The sequence below is a fragment of the Cydia pomonella genome, chromosome 9 (genome assembly GCF_033807575.1).
Source record: "Cydia pomonella isolate Wapato2018A chromosome 9, ilCydPomo1, whole genome shotgun sequence".
Taxonomy (NCBI): Eukaryota; Metazoa; Arthropoda; class Insecta; order Lepidoptera; family Tortricidae; genus Cydia; species Cydia pomonella.
In genome coordinates this window covers 1,459,304-1,481,380 of record NC_084711.1, presented here as the reverse complement: position 1 = coordinate 1,481,380, position 22,077 = coordinate 1,459,304, and the positions used below count along the sequence as shown (strand labels likewise).

General features: G+C 37.8%; 1 protein-coding gene across 11 annotated transcripts in view; it reads left to right on the top strand.

Annotated features, from left to right (window-relative positions):
* Positions 1–22,077, top strand: part of LOC133521066 (disintegrin and metalloproteinase domain-containing protein 11) — an 813,047-nt gene that overhangs the window by 756,797 nt on the left and 34,173 nt on the right. For all 11 annotated transcript variants that reach the window (XM_061855801.1, XM_061855805.1, XM_061855799.1 and 8 more), the window contains 7 exons: positions 3,458–3,630; positions 15,144–15,292; positions 16,085–16,269; positions 18,825–18,992; positions 19,682–19,808; positions 21,232–21,406; positions 21,932–22,051. In XM_061855801.1, coding sequence (XP_061711785.1) covers positions 3,458–3,630; positions 15,144–15,292; positions 16,085–16,269; positions 18,825–18,992; positions 19,682–19,808; positions 21,232–21,406; positions 21,932–22,051 — 1,097 coding nt within the window. The remainder of the gene's footprint in view (positions 1–3,457; positions 3,631–15,143; positions 15,293–16,084; positions 16,270–18,824; positions 18,993–19,681; positions 19,809–21,231; positions 21,407–21,931; positions 22,052–22,077) is intronic.

The following is a 22,077-nucleotide window of genomic DNA, read 5'->3' as shown; positions in this document are numbered from 1 at the left end:
AACGAGAAACATACATAGTAGTGGGTAATATATCATATATATTTCATAAGTTGACAAACACATCGAAAAAATATTATGTCGGTTGAGGGTAGACTGTAATAGATGAAGGAAGTTGCCCTAAAAAGGAGGCTATTCACAATCCTCAGTCCCCAGAGACCTCAGGGAAATAAAGATATCTTTGCAAAGGCCTTCCGTCTCTGGTCTATACCTTGAATTGTCGACTAATGGCGAGCTCGCGTGTTCCGTATCCCGAATACTGTGCATTTTTTGCAACCCCTGTAGATTATCTGGACTATATCCTTAATACATGGAAGGGTGAAGAGAACAGGTCGCTTTTTTTGAAATAAGTACTGTACAAAATGTTAGATGGGTCTAGGGGAGGCTTGTAAGCAAATCTTAGTAGAATGGATAGAGTTGAGTTTTGAATGTACTTAGTTGGATAGCTCGTATATGGTTAATAAATGTGGGTTGGGCGAACCTAAACAACTCAAAATTCACTTTCAAAAACATATATTTTGAAAAAAACAGAAAATGCATGACATCGTACACGCGTCCGACATCCGTCTCTCATATACCCCGTTACATTTTTAAAATCTGCTAAAAGCGGTTTTTATATCTCTTTGACACACACTGACACTCGGCATCATTCTCTCTCATTCACGCATCGTTCATTCAATAGTTCGTTCTCTCACTCGTTCAATCCTTACGTTCCAATCCACGCAATATGTTCTATAAAGACAATATCCAAGGAGGAAAATCGGGACTATTTGTATGGAGAGGTGGTCGTTCACTATCGTCTTAACCGCGTTAATTTCTGGATGAATAAGATTGGATCAAATGTTGTATTGTATAAGATGAAGTTGCCTTTAACTGTCTTTTTGGTGAAGGAAAACTTCGTGAGGAAATCTGCATACATCAGCGATGAAATTCAAAGATGTATTTGTAGTCCCAAACCCCTATGGGCAGGCATGGAGATTATGAAGTCTTATATTTATCTTCTTATATTATTTATTTAGATATCGTAAAAACAAATTTATGTCATATAAAATCTACTTTATTGTATGTAAATTATTCTGCACGAAACAATATATTACTACGATCAAATATTTGACCATTAAATACAGATGTCAAGACTTGTTTCTCCCAAAACTTCATTAGCGTTATTTTTGCAGAAAGTAAGCCAAAAATAGACCCTTCATAAGAATTCTACCAACGCCGAACACTTAATTTCCGACCTCTTAAACCTTTAGTTTTGTTATATACGAGGAAAATCCTGAAACTCGAAGAATTGTGATAGGTTGTAATTATTTTAATATAACATACATTCGTAATAATGAAAAGTACCTACTTAATGAGATTTTCTCCAATGTTTGTGGATGCTTGAAATGAAGTAATAAAAAATATTAGAATGTTAATTATTTCTTTTTAACGTCAAAGTTAACGTTATTGATTGTTAGGGTTCCGTAAGTCAACTAGGAACCCTTATAGTTTCGCTATGTCCGTCTCTCTGTCCGTCCGCGGCTTTGATCCGTAATCGTTTGTGCTAGAAAGCTGCAATTTGACATGAATATAGAAATGGCGATAGATCGGTAAAATAATAACAATCAAATAAAATTTTAGGGTACCTCCCATACATTTTTTTTTACTTTAACCTTATAGTATGGGGTATCGTTGGATAGGGCTTTCAAAACGATAATAAGGTAGGTAGTCTTCAACGGTTATTTTTCGACAAAGCGATTTTTTTCGGATAAAATCGCTCCGAAAGAACAAAATATCGGCTGGTTCCCCTCTTACTTTGGAACCATGGGTTAAAAAAATATGAAATAATCGTAAAACAAAACCTTAGTAAATACTTTCAATGAAAACTATAGCAAATATCCATGTCGTCCATTCATGTCGGTCCAGCCGTTTTTGCGTTATTGCAAGTGTGCTCTTCTTAGTAAAAAGCCGTACAAACCGCTGTGAAAATACTTCTATGTGCTTGTATCGTAATGTACATGATACTTCCTAATAGCCCCCGTTTAGTCTATTGGCAGAATGGGTTACCATTCACTGAGCATGGCTTGACATACTCTTGGCCGATTTTTCTTTGTGAGGAATTAAACTTAAAGCACATTCAATGCAATAACAGTTTTGAATGATTCACGGTTAGTTTCACTACACTTAAATCGACCGGGATATGAACCGTCATTACCTTTTATAGTGTTTTTGAGCTCCCGATATTTCTGCGTCGAAATATCGAGAGCTCAAAAAAATATAAAAGGTAATCACGGTCGATTTAAGTCTACATCCAATGCACATTACACAGTACAACATTTTTTTAAATTTGGAATAATTCTACGTGACTGCGTCAGAAGGAGGGTAATGTTTTTCAAATCTCAGTAACGTATGTTCAGGCTCTGATCTTCGAGAATAAGTTACTATACCTACATATAATAATAAATATACCAAACCTTGGATCTACATTTGATGCGGGCACCGCTACCACAGCACAACCCTGCATTAATAGTCTACAAATATCCGTGTCACACGTTTATAGTTGCTACCATAATCACAATAAAGACTAGAATGCCACGCGCTGCAACTTATTTGACTAGAGATGTTCCGAACATGTGCTAAACTTTCTACATTATCTCCGTATGATTATGGGCTGGCTGTCAGAATTTCGCCCGTTATCTGAGAAAGTTTTGTGCCAATGCCCTTAAAATGTGTAGGTAATCGTGGTGTACATTATTCTCTACATCAAAAGAATTGTAATAAGAGAATAATAATGAATAAATAAAGGTAGCGGGATCAAAGAAATGGAGAACAAACGTGAGTGAGCTACTTGAAGAAATTATATTATTGACAGCGACGTAAAGCATATCAAGTACATCCACTTGGTACCAGAATTATCGAAGACATTGACTATTCATTTTTATTCCGATAAGGACAAATCAAAGGCAATTTTGATCTTGACTTGATAAAAAATTTAAGTTTAAAATGTATTTTATAATGACCGTGCGCCAAATTTATTAGTAAAACAGCATCGTGAGAGATTTTGGTTCTAATTGTTTTAACTTTTCAACCGTTTCCTTCATTCACATTCTCTTTGTGATTCATAAATATCGTAATAACTTGACCCCGCGAGAATTCTTAGGAACAGGTTTTTCAGATTTAGATGTATCCCTCTTTTCTGATTCTGATATAAGAATGTAAGGTCAATACGGGTATGTGTGTCTGGCCTTCACATCGAAGCCTGTTTACAGCATTGATTAGTGTTTATTGTGAATTCACACATCTGCTACCTGCTACTTGCGTTTACTGGCAAATGTAATTAAATATTTAAATCCTCGAGCACGGGGACTACCTAAATACACAACTAAATATTCTGTATTTCATACGAGCACACCCGTGCTCTGAATATGATGATATTTTTTTAGCACATCCTAATATGTGATCTTTTATTCTTCCTCAGTATTTCCGGACACTAAACACGCGGGTGTCGCTGGTTTACATCGAGTCGTGGCAGGGCGGGGACCAGGCGGACATAGAACGCAAGCAGGACATCACGCGCGCCATACTCAAGTTCAACGACTATACGTCGAGGAAGCTCTTCAAGATTGAGAAGGACACCACGCAGCTTCTCACGTAAGTTCACTATATAGATAGCCCATTATTGGTATGTTTAAAGGATATGGAACGTAATTAGACATTACAGACGTACTTAACTATGGCTTTAAGTCGAGGAAGCTCTTCAAGATTGAGAAGGACACTACACACTGACTTTAGTACAGTTCGTATATTCTACATAGGACATAGAACGCACCACTATGTGTATAAGCTAGTTTATGGTGCGCGTGATGTGACCGCTGTAGGATACCACAGCGAGTACGGACTTCTGGTCGAAGGGTTGTATTCCGGTGGTACCGGGGAACTTACCAAATGCTGCACCTAAGCTGACAACGCAACCGAAAACCATTGTGTCAACAAAGTGATGGTTTTAGCTTTAGATTTTATTTGTCTGCAAGTGAGTAATCACGCGCGCCATATTCAAGTTCAACGGCAAACCTCACGCTCAATAGCTAACAAGAACTTATTACTCGAGTACAAAGTACACAATGAAATACATAGAAACGTCTATATCACGTGTCACGAGTATACTTGTTTACGTTAAGAACACACAGAAAACAAGTTTCGAAGAGTCATGGGCTCTTCTAATTAATTTACTCCCTGTTACAGGAGCACCTCAATTGTTTCTAACTAAAATTAATTACGTTTGATTCGTCTTCCAAGTTCAGAACAAACAATTTCATTCCTATTGGAAATTATTCAAACTCCGTCAAATGGAGGGTAAGTACTAGGTACTTGTACGCATGTCGAGGTTATTGAAGGAAACTTGAAGAAGGCGAGCTTACGAGGAAATATTTTTATCGAGTTAACTTAGAATCTTTTCCCTGCGATTATGACGTTGTGCTGCTATCAGCAACCGAATAACTCTATAGTTATTCGAAAACTTTCACAACTCGTCGGTTGGAAAATTCCTTTAAATATAAGTGGCATCTGAACCGAGTACAACAGCGCTAAAACTTGATACCTACAAACTTCTAAAGAGTATCCTTACATTATTAAAATTTATCTTATGGATAAAAAGTATCTCTGTCTTCCAACACCAAACAAGTTTTGACAGCTGTCACAATTTGTCTCAATGGCAGGAGAAAAAAGTCGCTGACGATAATCGACGTTGACATATCATCCCTTAACTTTATTTAATTTGCCCTGATCCGCACCTTAAACGCGAGTCGATCTAACCACTATCCATTCGGGTGGAAAAAATCTTTTGAACAAATTGCGTTATGCCCGTGAATTTATTTAACGCTGAACACCTTATTCCCCGAATCTGCTTACTAAACCCTTTTCACTTTGAGGCAAAGAAATTGCAAGATAGACAAGAACCAAGCTCGCGCTAAACAGCTCGAAATTAATCTCGAAAACGAAACGAGTAGAGTTTAATTCAAGCGATAAACGAATCTGCTTGCCAGATGAAAGGAGCTTTGCCAGTTCCACAAATTATGAAGCGGATGCATCTGCAATTTGAACTGAGGGAGTTGTAAATTAAGGTCGACTTTTCGATATTAGATGATTTGTAACTTTAGGCAGGGAATTGGGGAAAATTTATCGTGTATCTGCGCTGTCAGGACGCTTATCGCACTAATTTTCACAAATTCGGTGTTAGATATGTGATGTCGATAAAAGCTTCCGACACTGAGGGGAAGTGGCGTCATAATTTAGAACGATTTAGCCGATATCGGACTGAGGCACCTGACCCTGGGCTGTTACATAGATTCTCCTTGCTCACTAAGCGAATCAGCTTAGAGAAACCAGTGAAAGTTTGACATTCAGATCCGTAAAAAACTGCGAGATGATAAATCGTCCTTATACTGGTTCTTGTAAACAATGTGCTTATTACGCGATTGGTAATAACAGCTTTGCCCTGATAGATGCGCTGTCGTAGTATTGTGAGGGTCCGGATGGGCGTGTTCAGGTCGCATTCATCTCTCAACCCGGAACGACTCGATACGAAAACTTTACGGATAATCTGAAGACATTTTTTGTGTGACAAATCCGTATATAAATGTGACAACGAATTCTTGTGTTATTCTACGAAAGTGCCTCACGTCCCAACTACTAGATTGTTGCCATGAAAAGTAATGGGTTGAATCTCGTAAAATGACAACTCATGTTAATTCGAGATTGTCTTTTAAATTGTCGACGTTATAAAGTCACGTTTGAGATAACAGTACGTTGCCAACGTTGGAAATTAAGATACCATGTCTTTATAGCTGTAACTTTACAGACTGTTTTAACTTCCAATTTAAAACAAAACTCTAAGATAGTACATCATCATCGTTGAGAAACGAAGGGTTGCAGGCCAAGTAGATATAGAAGACCTAGCGTAGCGAGGACGGATAGGGATACCCGGGCAGCAACCCCGTTTCTCGGCGAGATTTTAATAGTGCTTTTCTCAAACTTGCATTGAAAAAAATTGTAGTCAATTTGTTTTATTCCTAGGTTTAGACTGCTTTATTTTAGCCAAATTATGAATCTACTACTATTTAATGGTTGAATGCCTTGGCATACGCCTTGCTACGTCTTGACGTAGTGTTACAATTTGAGGTTTAAAACAAAAGAAGGTTGCTTAACAGGCCTAGGTGTATAAGGCTGTATGAAATTCCTTTTCATATCCTCTTCACTCATCGCACCGGATACGCAGTATTTCTGGACTAAAGTTTGAAGTAAGTGATGTCAAAGGGAATTTGAAATAGAGTTGGATTATCAAAGGAAACTTTGTAGCCACAGTAAATTTACTGCAATCTTTCGATACATGATTAAAACATTTAGATCGCAATTTTACTTTGATCCTTATTTTTTCACTCATATGTATTAAATTTGTTGAATATCAAAAGTGGTACCATCTAATAAATCAAAGGCCAAAGGTATGGCGGCATCGTTTCGAGCGATGGCGCCACAATCTTTGGGTTATGCCCTTTAAGATGGTGCCACATTTTGCTATTTAACAAATTTAACACATATCAGTGAAAGAATAAGGATCAAAGTCAAATGGTGTTCTAAAAGTTTTAATCATGTGTCCAGATGGCAGTAAATTTACTGAGCTGCAAAATTTTAAATTCTCTTTGGTGATGTTAACATTTCATTGCAAGTTTGAGAAAATATTAGTTACACATTCAGATATCCGTGACTTTTGCGCGTCAATGCGACACAAAACAAGTCAATATGGTGCTTCAGTCCGATGTTTATAATAGTTGTAGAGATCGAGGTTAGGATTGCGCGCCCTATCATATCCTGAAGCGTAACATTTCAAAAATATTTTAACTACTTCTCCTGTTCATGCCTCTTTTCCATTTACATCATCCTAAGGAAGGCCAGGGTCGATGTTGCTGCATTGCTTAGGACCTGTTCTATGAGTTGGTGTAGGTACTAGTGCTAGTTTGAAGATTATATGTATACCGTGTCGATATTAGTCAATCAATATATATGTATGTGCTGTTCCTCAATGTTTCCCTTCGCCGAAAAGCTACAAAATCGGACTCCAGTGCAAATTTAATCCCGTAGCAGACTCGTTAACCGCTTAATTAGACGAGCAAACATAACCCCGCATGCAGCTTGCAATATTGAGATGTATTCAAACACGTGTAACTCAAAATACAAACAAGAGCTGAGCTGCGATCCGGTGTAGTCGGCAAATAAACGGCACAATCTGATTAACCCCCCGTCTGAACTCTACGTTTACGATTCCCAGACTTTGAAAGATAAACGACCAATAAACATAGATAGACTTATCCGCATACAACCTTTTTCTTCTCAATGTATATGTTCCATCAGCACAACAAGTTTCACGTTGTAAATCGAACCTTATGCAAATACTATTAAGGTTTATGCTGAGATGGATCTTGCGCTCTGCAACCTGAAGAAATCGAGAGACGATTGGACCGTATGATCCTGTTTAAGCTTAGTCATTTCTCTTCTAGAAGAGTTATAGGTTGCGTTTTTGGGATTCGTTTTCAAATAGTGGTACTGTATTGCTTTATAGATATTGGGGTTTTAAGGGTATATTGGAAGGGATTTTAGGAGTTTTCTTGTTAGAGTTTATGGCGATGGCATAAAGATCTCTTACCATGACTGATATGGTGTGTCTGGTAACTATGAGTGACGGTAATCGCTTACCATCAGGTGGTTAGTCTGCTCGTTTGCCTCATAGCATAAACAAAATATCTATATACCCATTTAAAAAGTTTTTATAGCTTTAGAAAGCGAAATCGCAATAAGGGATTTAAAGTTACAAAATAAACGTTTCATTACCTACACCTTGCATTAACCGTATTATCATGTTTCATGGCCATAGCCCTTATAAACCAGCAACTAACCAAAAAATCGAACATATTATAATTATAATCATCTAAAGAATCCTTCGCAATTTCAAACGCTTTAATAATAATTTTGAAAGCAGTGTTGACAACTTCACCGCCACCTGAATCAGCAATTCCCGGTACTATATCAAACAGCAAGTTCGGAACTCGGTATCTTTGTTATAATTTCGCCCGTTTGTCGCTACTTGTTAGGGAACTTCTCCGTTGACTCTTTTAAATAGACCCCTGTTGTGATTTAGTTGGAGTCTGGAGTTTGTTAATGTTGGGAGTTTAGTTTCAAACTGATGAGCTGCCAGCAGGCTGCGCGATGTATATTGTCTAAATATTAAAAACTTACACGCAATACAGGCATGGCTATCTGTAATATTGTCTAGATTTCAGGTGATTTTTAACGCGAGCAAAGACTTGAGATTAGGCCACTTTTTTATTTTAATCCATCGTCATTTATTAGAGCCACTCTCCGCCCTCGCATTACACCTCTGCTCATAATTCCCAATACCAGCACAATGACATTAGTCACTAGAAGTCCTTTATTATGTTGAACTCAATCATATTAATGACATTACTTTCTATACCCTCTTGATATTTTCTCACAAATAGAACCGAAATTCCTAGCCACAGCAGCTCGCTCCCTTAAGTCAATATCTACACCCACAACTATTAATATTAATTAAAATTAAGCTTAATTAATTATTATTATTAATTTCTTTATTTAAGACCATCAGGGATCATTGTGTTAGTAAATCTTATCCAAGTGTTAGAACTATCTATACATAACTATACTTAGTATTAGTATAATTAGTTTTATGTATGTCTGCAACCCATAACTTGCATGTTTAGTTTAACTGTCAATGTAAGTCGGTGAATAATTTTTTTTTTTTTTTATCAAGTAGTACTTTGAGGATTGGTCTGGCCAGTGGGTAGTGATCCTGCCTATGAAGCCGACGGTCCTGGGACATGTATTTGTGCTTGTTCCTGAGTCACGAATGTTTTCTATGTATTTAATTATTTGCAATATTATATATATCGTTGTCTAAGTACTCACAACGCAAGCGTTCTAGAGCTTTCCTTGCGACTTAGTCAGTTTGTGTAAGAATGTAGTAATATTAAAAAGATAAGATAAAAAATATGTTTATTGCACAAGAAAGGACACAGATAAAGTATACAACGGTTGTTTTTAAGAGTTGGTGCATAACTAGATTGACAACAGAGTTTCCAGGAGTCCCCCGCACTAGGCTAGGCCTGTATCGCGGAAGACCAGAAGTACATATAAATGTCATGCAAGTCAACGAAAAACTAAAATATATTTTTATATATTAAATATGACATTCAGGTTTATACCTTAACAGGTTTATATTTGTTTAGTTATTCCGTTTATTCATTTAAAATTTATTTATTTAGTTAAAAAAGTTCTTTAAAAACAAGACGATATAGAATAAAATAGTTTAGTACTACTTATACTTAAATAATATATCTATTTCTGCACATAAGCAAGTGCTTTCGCTACAATTCACCGTCCCGCCCGTGACGTCACAACAATGACGTGTCGTAAACTTCGGCTATTCTTCATGAGCTCACGCCCCTTTGTTGCTTTATTTCTCGTGTGCTTTGTTTAATGTGACGTTGTTACATGTCACAATGGGGTAACACGCGCGATGTTTGCATCCAGTGACCTTGAAAGTTAAAGGGGGAATCAAGTCAAACGCTTAATTGGAGTAACTTTCACAGAACTGCTCAATGCCCAGTACGTTCGCAATTATATATTTTGCCCAGTGTGAGCTGCATATTTATCCTGTAAATTATTCCAGGTGACTAAAAAACAACATGTATATTTAAACCAGATAGGTAGTTTAGGTAGTAGCAAAGATACATTCATTGAGTAAGATGTATAAAATCTAAGACAATTTTGTGCTTCAAAGTTGACAGGTAAATGTTGCGGTAACACTGATTGTCAAAAGTTGACGTTTAAGAATTCAGTGACCGCAAAATATATGGCGCTGAATAGCGCTGAATCTGTTTGGGATGTCAAACTAAGGGGCTCGTTTTTTTCTTAGACCTTATTACAATCCTAGGGTAGTTGCAGGTTTTTGTTTCTTGTTGATTTATTGATTATTAAGTGCAAAGGTAAATTAAAATTTAGCATTTGTTTGATTATTGATCTCACCTACGACTCCTAAGAATCTGATTAGTAGAGTAAAGTAGATAAAGCAAAAAATAATACAATAACGTGGTGTTTCGTAAGTTTCAAAATTTCTCAAGAAATCCTAGTCGTGAATTCCCGTGCCTCGAGAAATAAAAAGGTCGACGGATACTGCTTTCAAATTATGCGCTGTGCGAGTTCAAAATTGTTTGCTTCGTTACCGTATTGTGCGCAGTTCGTTCATTATTTGCCGTCAATTCTGCGTTCCGGTGTCTAAAGTTATCGCGTAATTTAAGTGCGCGTGTCTTGTCTGCTTCGAGTAATAAAGCACTAGCTTATGTTGGGTAGATATATTAACTTCTCAAGCCGCATCTGCTGCGAGGTTGCATCTTGAAAGTTAAATTATTACAACATTAAGCATCCATTACTATAATATTTGTACTACAGGATTCGAACGTGCACCATCGGATTCGATGGCATCAAACCGATATTTTAATCATATTGGAATCATATCAGTTAGCTGTCATTCGCGCATTCATTTCACTCCGACTTGTCCGTACATTTATTAGTGCAAGCGAGACGCCTGCGCGAATGATAGCTAACTTATATAATTCGTTACAAATCTCGCAATCCCTCACTTAAAATATTTCATCTACAGATTTACAAAAACATTATTTTATAACCCGATAACAAGAATGAGTCGCTTAATAACGAAACCGTTACCGAGAATCCGTCCTTGGATATATTTGAATGCATTCAAAAATAAAATCGGCAAAATGTTGTGTCCATATAAGCTGCATTCACAATTATAAATTTTCGTTTGTTTAATGAAATTAAAATATTTAGCATAATTCAGTTTTCGTTTTAGACTTATTTAGTTACTAACGTGCGCAACTCTGTAAATGCTAAACCTTGCTACTGTTTACCTTTTGGTCCATAATCTAGCGTAGAAATTACATCTCACCTCTCTAGCGATAAATTGTAATTACATGTCCTTATCCTTCTGTGCACACATATTAAGAGTTATAGTCTAGATCTGAACTGTATGCTGATACTGTAATTCTGCTCCTGTCAGTAACTTGTTTTGTTAGCCAAATAATAAAAATAAAAATTCCAATATGATTCACATATCGGTTAGATGGCAGGTGCACGTTCAAATTGGCCTAACTGATATGATTCAAATTTTATTAAAATATCGGTTTGATGTGAGGCACGGTTCAAACTTGTATAACTGTAACTACTTCGCAATGGTTACGGTTCAATCAGTGATTACTAATCACTGATTAGGTTACAAAACTGGTTAAATAATGTACATACATACATACATATAATCACGCCTATTTCCCGGAGGGGTAGGCAGAGACCACGGATTTCCACTTGCTACGATCCTGACATATCCCTTTCGCTTCCTTCACTTTCATGACATTCCTCATACAGGCTCGTCGATTTAGGGTGCTCTTGACCTGGCCTTTCTTCAGGATTTCCCCGATTTGATCAAAGAAAGTCCGCCGAGGTCTACCCCTTCCAGCTCCTCCCTCTCCTCTTCTACTTCTCCCTTATACACTCTCTTTGTTAACCTTCTTTCACTGATTCTTTCCACGTGTCCAAACCATCTCAACATACCTTTCTCAATTTTTGTCATTACATCTTCGTTCAGTCCACATTTTTCCCTTATCACACTGTTCCTAATTCTATCTTGTAAAGTTACACCACACACACTTCTCAACGCTCTCATTTCCACTGCATTCACTTGACTCTGATTCATAACTTCACTTAAATAATGTAGTTGAAATGAAGGGAATTTGTTAATTCTCTATATATATGTGCGCAATAAAATACATTTTTATTTATTTTAACATAGAAACTAACTAGCGGCTCACAAAATACCTACACCTATCTTCCAAATTTCATTACAATATATCTTATATTATTATAAGTTCAGGAGTTAATGATATGCCTAGATCTCATACGAAGAGTTCGCTTCACTTTGTTAGTTTTAGTCTGTATTTGTATGCTAATTAAGTTCGGAGTTGCATGGCAAGTGTAAGGAACTTCTGTCTTTACTTTAAATATTTCAGAACCAATTTTCTTTGGTGCACTGTTCTGCAATATTCATTAACTTATATAGTTTCGTTAGTTAAAATGAGCTTCTCTCTACATGAAAATGTCAAAGTAAAATTGAAAAACAGGAGTTTGTGTCGAAGTCTTATACGTAAATTCGAAGTAGACACTAAAACGATACGTAAATTCCCTTGCATAGAATGATGGTCCCTATGACAGTGCATCTTTATACGGAGTAGCTCTCACATAAAATGCTTTTAGATATCTTTTGGAAGTTTAACTCATTCTTTTAGAAATATTCAGTTCAGTTCACTTCAAATAATATACGTTATTTATGTAAGCCTAGCAACAAGCACTTATTATTAATATTAATATTACATCTTAAGCTAATTATTAGAGCAATTTATTGGTGTCAATCTTCTTCCTCCTTGCCCTTATCCCACGTTATGTGGGGTCGGCACAACATGTTCTTCTCTTCCATTCTCCTCTATCTTTCGTCACCTTAGCACTCACTCCTTTCTTTTTCATATCCTCTTTCACACAATCCATCCATCGTTTTTTGGGTCTGCCATCCGCTTTCCGTCCATCAACATTCATACCTAACATTCTTTTGCCTATATGGCATTCATCCCTCCTCATTAAATGCCCATACCACGCTAACCTACCACTCCTTATCTTCTCCGCTACCGGTGCTACTTTCAAACTTCCCCTTATATACTCATTCTTAATCTGATCGTTTCTCGTCACTCCACACATCCATCTCAACATTCTCATTTCCACTGCGTGCACTCTTCTCTCATCCGTCACTTTCGTCGCCCAGCATTCTGATCCATACATTACAACTGGTCTCCTGTAGAATTTCCCCTTAAGTTTAAGGGGCATTCGTGAGTTGTTCCAGAGACCTGTCGCCATTTCATCCATCCCGCATTTATTCTATTTTTCACGTCACGGTCGATGTTGCCGTCACTTTGGATCAATGACCCAAGGTACCGGAAACCAAAATTTATTGGTGTCAATATTATTCCATAATAATATTGAATTATGATACACGTCAAATTGAATACTATGAATTACACAAAAAAATCGTCAAACGTATATTTTTATTTTCATCGAACTGAACAAGTACTAGGTTCTAACCTTGCACCTTAAGACATTAAAAAATGCTTTAAATTCATACAAAAAAAAAACTTATACAATAATTATACTCTAGATTCTATTTTTTCCTTAAATAAATTCCCACGACCTTCGTACACACAATTAAAAAACACTCCAATCCTCGCAAAAAAATCCAGCAAATCTTTTCCGTGACTCTAAGAATTAGGGACAACAAACGGCGTAAATACGGTCTTTAAACATCCATTGAATCCACTAAACGGGTCTAATGACACCCTCGGGGCTCGGGCCAAACAAAACACTTTCGTGCCATCCTGTACTTCCATCAAAAATTAAAAGGCCATATTTAATTTGCCGAACCATATTAAAAAGGACGCGGGCTAAACAGCTTAACGGTGGAGTAATGGGCCTATGGAGCTGATAATGAAGCCGGCTTTTGGGCAGAGCCATTTTACACGTGTACTTTGTGTTTCACTAAATCGCTGATATACCTTAATTAATTGAAGGTCACGGACGGCCATGTGTACTGAATTGGAATAAGTAGATTTTCGTAATATCATTATCAGATTCCACGTGTTTGTCATAACATAAACGACAATAACGTATCAAGTTGAAGTTCTAGGACTCAATTTGTCATGCTTTCACGACATGAGCCTGTTTCAACTTTCTACGATATTAAATAAGACGTTTAGCCGTACCGTGTCGTAGGCATCATCAAAGATTGACAAAGGCAGTTAAAATCGAATTAAAATCCAAGAGCGCCGAAGCTTGGTGCCCTTACAATCGAATCTACAAAGCTGCACTAGTTTTCTCATACATAAGTCTGTCCTAGGTGGAATTGCCTTCTAGTCCTTCCATGTTGCTTTTATATGGAACGGCTGTTTCATGACATGAGAAATACGGCTGTCGTAGGGCGGATGTCGGGATTCCAGATGCTCCCTATGACCTAATTTAAAAGATGATTGAACGAGTACGTTCTTACCGTATTATTATCACTTAAATGTTACATTTCTAAATTAATTAGTTAAACTTCCAAAAAAAGGTCTAAAAACATTTTACGTAAGGGCTACTCCATATACAAATCAACTATCATAGAGACCATCGTTCGATGCGAAACCTATACACTAAAGTAGAAAGTAGGTGGCCACAATATTTTTAGAGGTAAAGTTAGGTTACAGATATAACTTTACGTCAGTATTGTTACCTGTTTTACATTCAAGGTCCACAATACGACCTGTCACTCTAACTCACCAATAAAGATAAAGATAGGTTATAGATACAACTTTATCTCAGTCTTGTTACCTGTTCGATATTCAAGATATTCTCGTCAGGTTTGCTCCTAGCATAAATTCAGTCCGGACGTCGGTCGTAAGTTCGATTGCTCGTCTTAGATTTCTCCCGGGATTTACAGTTCTCAAATGGCCACTGTTCTGTATAGGTAGTGCATGCGTTGGGGTTGAGTCTAATGAAAAACAATGAGGCCAATTCAATCTTACATTTGACATACAAATTTAAACTTAAATTATGTCATTTTGTTCTCATTCGCCCGTGCATATCACTCGCCAATACATGTATGGTGAAGTATGACCAAAACGCACATGCGAATAATAACTACACTATACACACATATGGCTACAGGTACTCGTATGTTGGTCATTTTAATGACGTAGGTACCTACATCTTAATTTAACATAGCCCTTAAATTGCCGACATTTTTTTAAATATAATATATGCTAAGAACAAAAACAATACGAGAGATGGCTATGGCTGATCAGTATAAGTCACCTAATCACATGGAGTCATGGGATCACCACATTAAACACATGGAGTTTATGGCCATGGCGAAATAGCAACGTCTCGTTTATGTCAATAGGTTCTGATATATCTTTTTCTTTTTCCAGTGGCCTTTCATTCCCTGGTGGAGAATCCGGCATCTCCGTGCCGGACACGGTGTGCACGCCCAAGTCCGTGGGCATCTCCGTCGATACCAACACGTACGAGCCACATCTGCTCGCCGGAACGATGGCGCATATGATCGGACATAACATCGGTAAGCGAAATCTCTCCATACCAGAGTCACATAGCTATTACGTGTATGTAATATAGGTATTTATAAGTAGTTTAAAGCCAGCCTAAAATATATTAGTTAATATATAAAAAAATCTCCCGTACGCCTTATAATTTGCAAAATAAGGGAAGCCATGTATGAAGTTACTTCTCTAAGATACGAGTAAATCTCCTCTGTGGCATCAGCTAAATACATATAACTTAAACGTTACTCCTTACAGTTAACAACAATTAAGCATATTTTACAGGCTTTTATTTTATTTATAATGTGCCTATTTATTTTCGGGTCAAATATTGCAAGCTAAATTAGACCTACTTTCCATTATCCGATTGAGCTGAAATTTAAAACATACATATGAAAGTTAAGTGTCAATATGGTACCATCGAGCTGATCCGATGATGGACACAGGAGTCACCTGACATATTGGAACTCTGTGATAAAACAGTCTCGATGAGTATTAATTGCCTGTTGAAAGACAAGTACCTACAGTCACCGATAAAAGCTTGCAACAAAAATGAAATTAAGCTTAGCATAAATTTAAAAGTGGAAAAATTACTGTCTTGGGGAAGATTTGAAGTCACGGCTTCTGGATTAATAGCATCGTTCGCAGACAATTCTGCTTGTTAAAATTAATTTAAAAATGAAATTTTTGACAATAACTTAAACTTATTTAAATCTCAAGCAGAATAAATAACTAAATACATCCTCTCTACCAACACGATGCTGATCACTTTTTCCTTCCACCTCTCATAGGCTATTCGCTTGCCTTCACAGGAATGGGTCACGATGACGGTCGCGAGCAGTGCTTCTGCCGCGACTGGCACGGCTGCATTATGGCGCAGACCATCGTCGGCCTCGACCATGTTCAGCCTTATAAGTTCTCCGACTGCTCGAAGAACGACTATATAAATGAACTCCGGATAGGCCAGGGGCTGTGTCTGCTGAACAAACCTAATGAGGTACGTGTATCATGTCTCCGATCATCTAAGGTTAGGATCTTGTGAATACCTATAAGTTCTCCGATTGCTCGAAGAGCTAGTACATCAATGAGCTCTGATAGGCCAAGGGTTTTGTTTGTTGCACTAACCTAATGAGGTGAGGGGCTAATCATGTCTCGTGATCAATGGTACTTGAAGTCCAAGAAGTTCTCCGACTGCTCGAAGAACGACTATATAAACGAGCTCCGGATAGGCCAGGGGCTGTGTCTGCTGAACAAACGTAATGAGGTACGTGTGTCATAGCTCTGATCACCTAACGTTTTAGGATCATGTGAAAAATCTTACATCTTCTTCGATTGCTCGAAGAACTACTGCATCAATGAGCTCCGGATAGGCCAGGGGCTGTGTCTGCTGAACAAACGTAATGAGGTACGTGTGTCATAGCTCTGATCATCTAACGTTTTAGGATCATGTGAAAAATCTTACATCTTCTTCGATTGCTCGAAGAACTACTGCATCAATGAACTCCGGATAAGCCAGGGGCTGTGTCTGCTGAACAAAACTAATGAGGTACGTGGTGTATCATGGCTCAAATAATCTACGGCTAAGATTACATGAAGTTCCACAAGTTCTTCGACTGCTCGATGATCGACTACATCAACGAGTTCCGAAGGCCAGGGGCTGCCGCAATCTAGGACAATCTAGAATCCGGAATATTCTGTAGAGCAGTTTTAAAACTCACCGCACGTCGTAATTTTTTTGACTGGGTTTATTATTAAATATAGTAGGTAGGGTAGAAAATCTATTCCATAAAAATATAAGTATAATATGCCCACTAAGCTAGCACAAAGTAAGGGGCAAAATGTCAGACAGGTTGATTTCGCATTTATAAGTAAATAGTCATATTAGTTGTAGTATCGTTAAAATATTTTACGCAACCAAAACGCGTGCAGAAAATATCAATGTTAATTATCACCATCAAAAGTAACTCGGATCTAGTAATCGAACACTTTGTAACAAATTCTTTGTATTTACACGTAATCAAAGGACTTAAATGACTTTCCAAATTGACTTCGACGTAAACACAAATAGGTGGAAAAACAATTAAAAACTTAAATTAAAAACTTATAAATAAAAAATTTGTCCCAGATCGAGACCGCTTGGCAGGGTGCCCAGAAGGCTGGCTGCATTGCCCCTCTGGATAGCGATGCTTATCCGCTGGGCGAAGTACAGGCCAGCCCTCTGATCACCCGAAGCCTCTATAAGGCGTTTTGCTAACTCCTTATAGAGGCGGCGCGCGCTAGGCCCCCACGGCCCTAGGGTTTCAACCCCAAACGCCGCAAATATGTAACTACTGCCGAGGTTGACATACTTGCGACGCTTGAGGCTTTCGGCTGAGGATGCGGCCGCACCAGCGTCAGCTTTGGTGCCTGGAATATGGGACGGTGCCAGGGTATCTACGCATGTAGCATCCCAGACAAGGGGCCGTCCCATACTCCAAGGCACCAACGTCATTCCATCAGGCCTCTTACCATCATCCCTGACCAGGCCGTTGGGCTCGAGGACCGCCGGCACCTTGGCACTAACAAAGGCCCTACGAATGACGTCATTGATGCTGGCGTGCCGAGGTATCCTCCCAGCACTTCGGCTGCAAGAGAGGCCGTGGTGGCCTAGGTTGTCTACCATGACGCCGCATTGGCATCGGTGAGGCATGTTTGTTGATGCTCCTATTCTAAGGCAAGTGGCCAACCGGAAAGTTGAGTTGTCCAGCAAAGTTCCTATTGTACGACGTCGAATAAAATCGTGTCTGTTTTATTTATTCCGTTCAGGCGCGCTGAGAATCGAGTTGTCACCTGCACGAAACGAAGTTCGATGTTCCCATTCGAACATTACGGCATAGTTCAAATGCAAAACAGAATTTCCACGACGAAAATTAATCAGTACGCCGGCATTGTTTGTCGCTGAGCGCTCCTTGCGGCCCACTCCTTTAATAAAAGTTATGGTAATACAGACTGGGCGTACAGAATTATCTCTTCGTTTGCGAATATATAATAACAGGAGCGCGCGTCCGGGTGGTTTATTGGAATAAATTTACATATCGCCCGATGATAATGCTTCGCCCCCACTCAGGCTTCGATTTGGCAGGTTTACATATTTATCGAGAGATGATTGTGTCGGTTGGTGAGGCTTTATTTTTCTCCATTTCCATTGGAATATTTCGGGTCAAGGTTGGAGGCGATTGCCCTATTTTATTGAAAAAAGGCTGAAAATAATGTAAAAACAAAATAACGTTACCAAGCACTTTTAATCTACCAGGCTGTGTAAATAAAACCGAAACACACATTTCAGGGATATGAATTCGAAACTAAATATGTTTTCAATTTACGGAACTCCCTTGGTGCTTTACTTATCGTCAATGATCAAAGAGAATGGGAGCTTTCTGGTCTGCTGTTGATTTTATCAACAAGATAGATTATCTGTTATTACCCGTGGCCACTAATGTACGACTTTTCAGACAGAGATTCGTAAAAGAAAGAGACGAATTATCAAAAATATTTTGTTTTCTCTTTCACCAGCTAATCGTCCACCGCCAATGCGGCAACGGCCGGCTTGACGAGGGTGAAGAGTGCGACTGCGGGGCCATCGACGAGTGCCAAAAGACCAACCCCTGCTGCGACCCCATCACCTGCAGGCTGACGAAGGAGGCGCAGTGCGCTTCGGGAGAGTGTTGTGAACAGTGCCAAGTGAGTTTCAGCTTTGATATCTTTGTTTAAAGTCAATTGTCGTTTGCAATGCGGTTGAAGTTACAAATAAGGTCATTTTACCAGCTTCTCGAGACAAGAATTAAACATAGGGTTATTTTTTCAAGTCTTACCTACCATATTCTGACGGGTGAATATATATTGAATATGATACTGAACGACTTTTATTATGGAGTCAGCCCCAAAATCAGCTGTGTCATAGAAAAAATATAATTTTCCGGAATGCTTTTTTGAGTGGTGGCCACATAGTAAAAGTTGCTAAGTTAACACAACTTTTAACAAAAAATAAGGAGGCTTTTCACATTTTATTTATTCATATTCATATGCGTTTATTTGTATTAATTATACATTGTCAGTGTTACATTTTTATTAGGTACATAGGTGCAAGATGTCAAACATAATTACATTAGTACAAAGGAAGATGCTACAACAATAAAAATACAAAACATGTCATTATAAATAATAATTAAAAATAATAGATAAATAGACTATTCATCCAAGAATTCAGCTACGGAATAATAGGCCTTCCGGATTAGAAACGACTTCAGTTTCAATATAAATCCTAAGTTGGTGCGAGCGTTTTTCATTCAAACATCCCGGCTTTAATTATACGTATATTGTATTACTGTTAACTATTCTTTAGTAATTCAATATTAACTTTTTTTTTACAGTTGAAACCACGCGGTGTGACATGCCGTGATGCCGCCAACGAGTGTGATCTGGAAGAAACGTGCACGGGCCTGACTGGTGTATGTCCCCCTGATGCGTACAGGAAGAATGGAGAACTATGCGAAGAAGGTAAACGTTAATTAAACAAACGGCCCGATTCGAAGAATGATTAAGACACATTTAAGATCTTGGAAAGATCCATAAGTAAACGACATGTCAAAATTGACGTTTATTTCGATTCCGCTGTGATCCCAAAAGAATCTATCCACGATAAGTATTTCTAACGTCAAAGTGACATTAGTTGCCCGAATTAATCTGCTTCTGTCAATTATACGTCATACAAACGATACCTAAATGAGAACTTATCTAAAGTTTAGTTTTAGATTCTAAACCAGAACTTATCGTTATTCTATCTCATTCTTCGAATCGGGATGAAAGTAGTTAGTAAAATTACAGAAAGAGACGATAGTGGACGACCGCGTCTTCATACAAAGGTAGTCCCTATTTTCCTCACTGGGTATTCACATAATAGAAAATCGGCCATAGCTATGCCCCTTAGTTAGATATATTTTTATTAATATAAAGAGTTAGTATTAGATTCCATACATATTTTAATAATCTGTATGGAATTTGTTATTCGCTCCTAACTCTTATGATAATCAAAAATCTAAAAAATCAAAATCATCATAGCTATATTTTATGAACATCTAATTTTATAAAAATATTTTCCATGTCAATAATCAGAGAGGAAAATGTATGGAGAAACGTCGTCCCCTTTCCTCTTGACTCTTAACTCGCTAACTTTTTTTAATTCAGGAGCTGCTTTTTTAAAAAAAGTTAGCTCGTTATGCATCCTGTGCTAAATACCCGAAAACCAATAGGAGATCAAAAACGTTATATAGTATCTACTTATGAACTTCATTTCATCAATAACACTATATAGTATTTACTTATGAATACCTCTTAGCTCTTTATGCACTACTAAATATTATCACATTGGACACATTGTTTTCGTACTATATATGGAGGCATTTGTTTTTAATACTGACGCCAATTCGAAGATACACTTTGTCAGACGCACGGGAGCATGAAAACAAAAAGACATGAATCAAATATATATTTTTTGTTCACATTGCACCTACTTTGAAAAGAGCTTTTTCGTCCCTGTTAACACTAATTTGATATCTTTTTGCATAATTTTTTTTAAGTTTAATATTATTTTGAAACATAATAATTTGCTCAATAGGTGATGTGAACAGCAGTATTTGTCACATGGAAGCAAAATTATATCCATCTGGGGCGTAACACACTTGAATCCCTCACTACTCTCAGGATTCTATAATTATTATAATCCCTCGCTACTCTCGGGATTCCTTTATATTCAAAGTAAGCCCTCGCCGTAAAAATGTAATTTTGCTCCCTTATGACACAATCCACTATTAATGTAAGTTTGAATTGGCCTCACTGTCTCGATAATGTTGATGACGAAAGAAATCTAAAATTCTAATAATTGTTTACTCCCTTCAGTTAACTAACCTAACAACTTACCCAGGCAAGGGCTACTGCTTCGCGGGCACCTGCCCCACCCTGTCCACGCAATGCGCCAACATCTGGGGCCCGGGCACCACGGGCGCCGACAAGGAGTGCTTCGAGCAGTTCAACTCCAAGGGCGCCGTGACGGGGCACTGCGGGAAGGACAGCAATGGATACATCAAGTGTGAGATGGAGTAAGTTAATTGATTATCATTGGTGATTCTGCGGACATTTGCTGATAAGTCTGTATTTACTAAAGTTATATAATTTTTTTAAAGAATAGGCGAAGAACCATTTTTTTTTCGAATCGAAACATAACTCTTTCATGTTCAGCGGTAATTACTCCACACTGATCTGATTATAGACCCAGGAGGTGGTCAGGACCTCTCCAGAAGGGCCAGACCCAAAAACTTTAAGATATAACAACGCAACCTAATTAAGTTTTGTGTTTTATTGTATTCAGGTTCATTATAATTTTCGTGATGAGTAATAGTTGCCTGTCGAAAGAAAAGTTCAGTCAGCGATAATTAGCTTGTATCAAAAAGGGTTTTATTGTCAAAAACTTCCATGTAAACAGCTGTAATTCTACTTTATACTCATGTACCATCAGATTTAATTTTGCATGAACAATCATACATAAGTTGTCTATGCACTTTATAACCCTATTGTACCTACCTAAAGTAAAAAACTGGCTAATAACTTGTCGTTTTTCTACATAGGAACGTCAAATGTGGTTCACTGCAGTGCCAACTAGGCAATCGGTATCCGGTCGTGCAAGGCATGGACGAGTACTACACCAGAACTGTTATTACCATCAAAGGAACCGAATATGAGTGCAAGTGAGTACCTATTATTACTATATGTA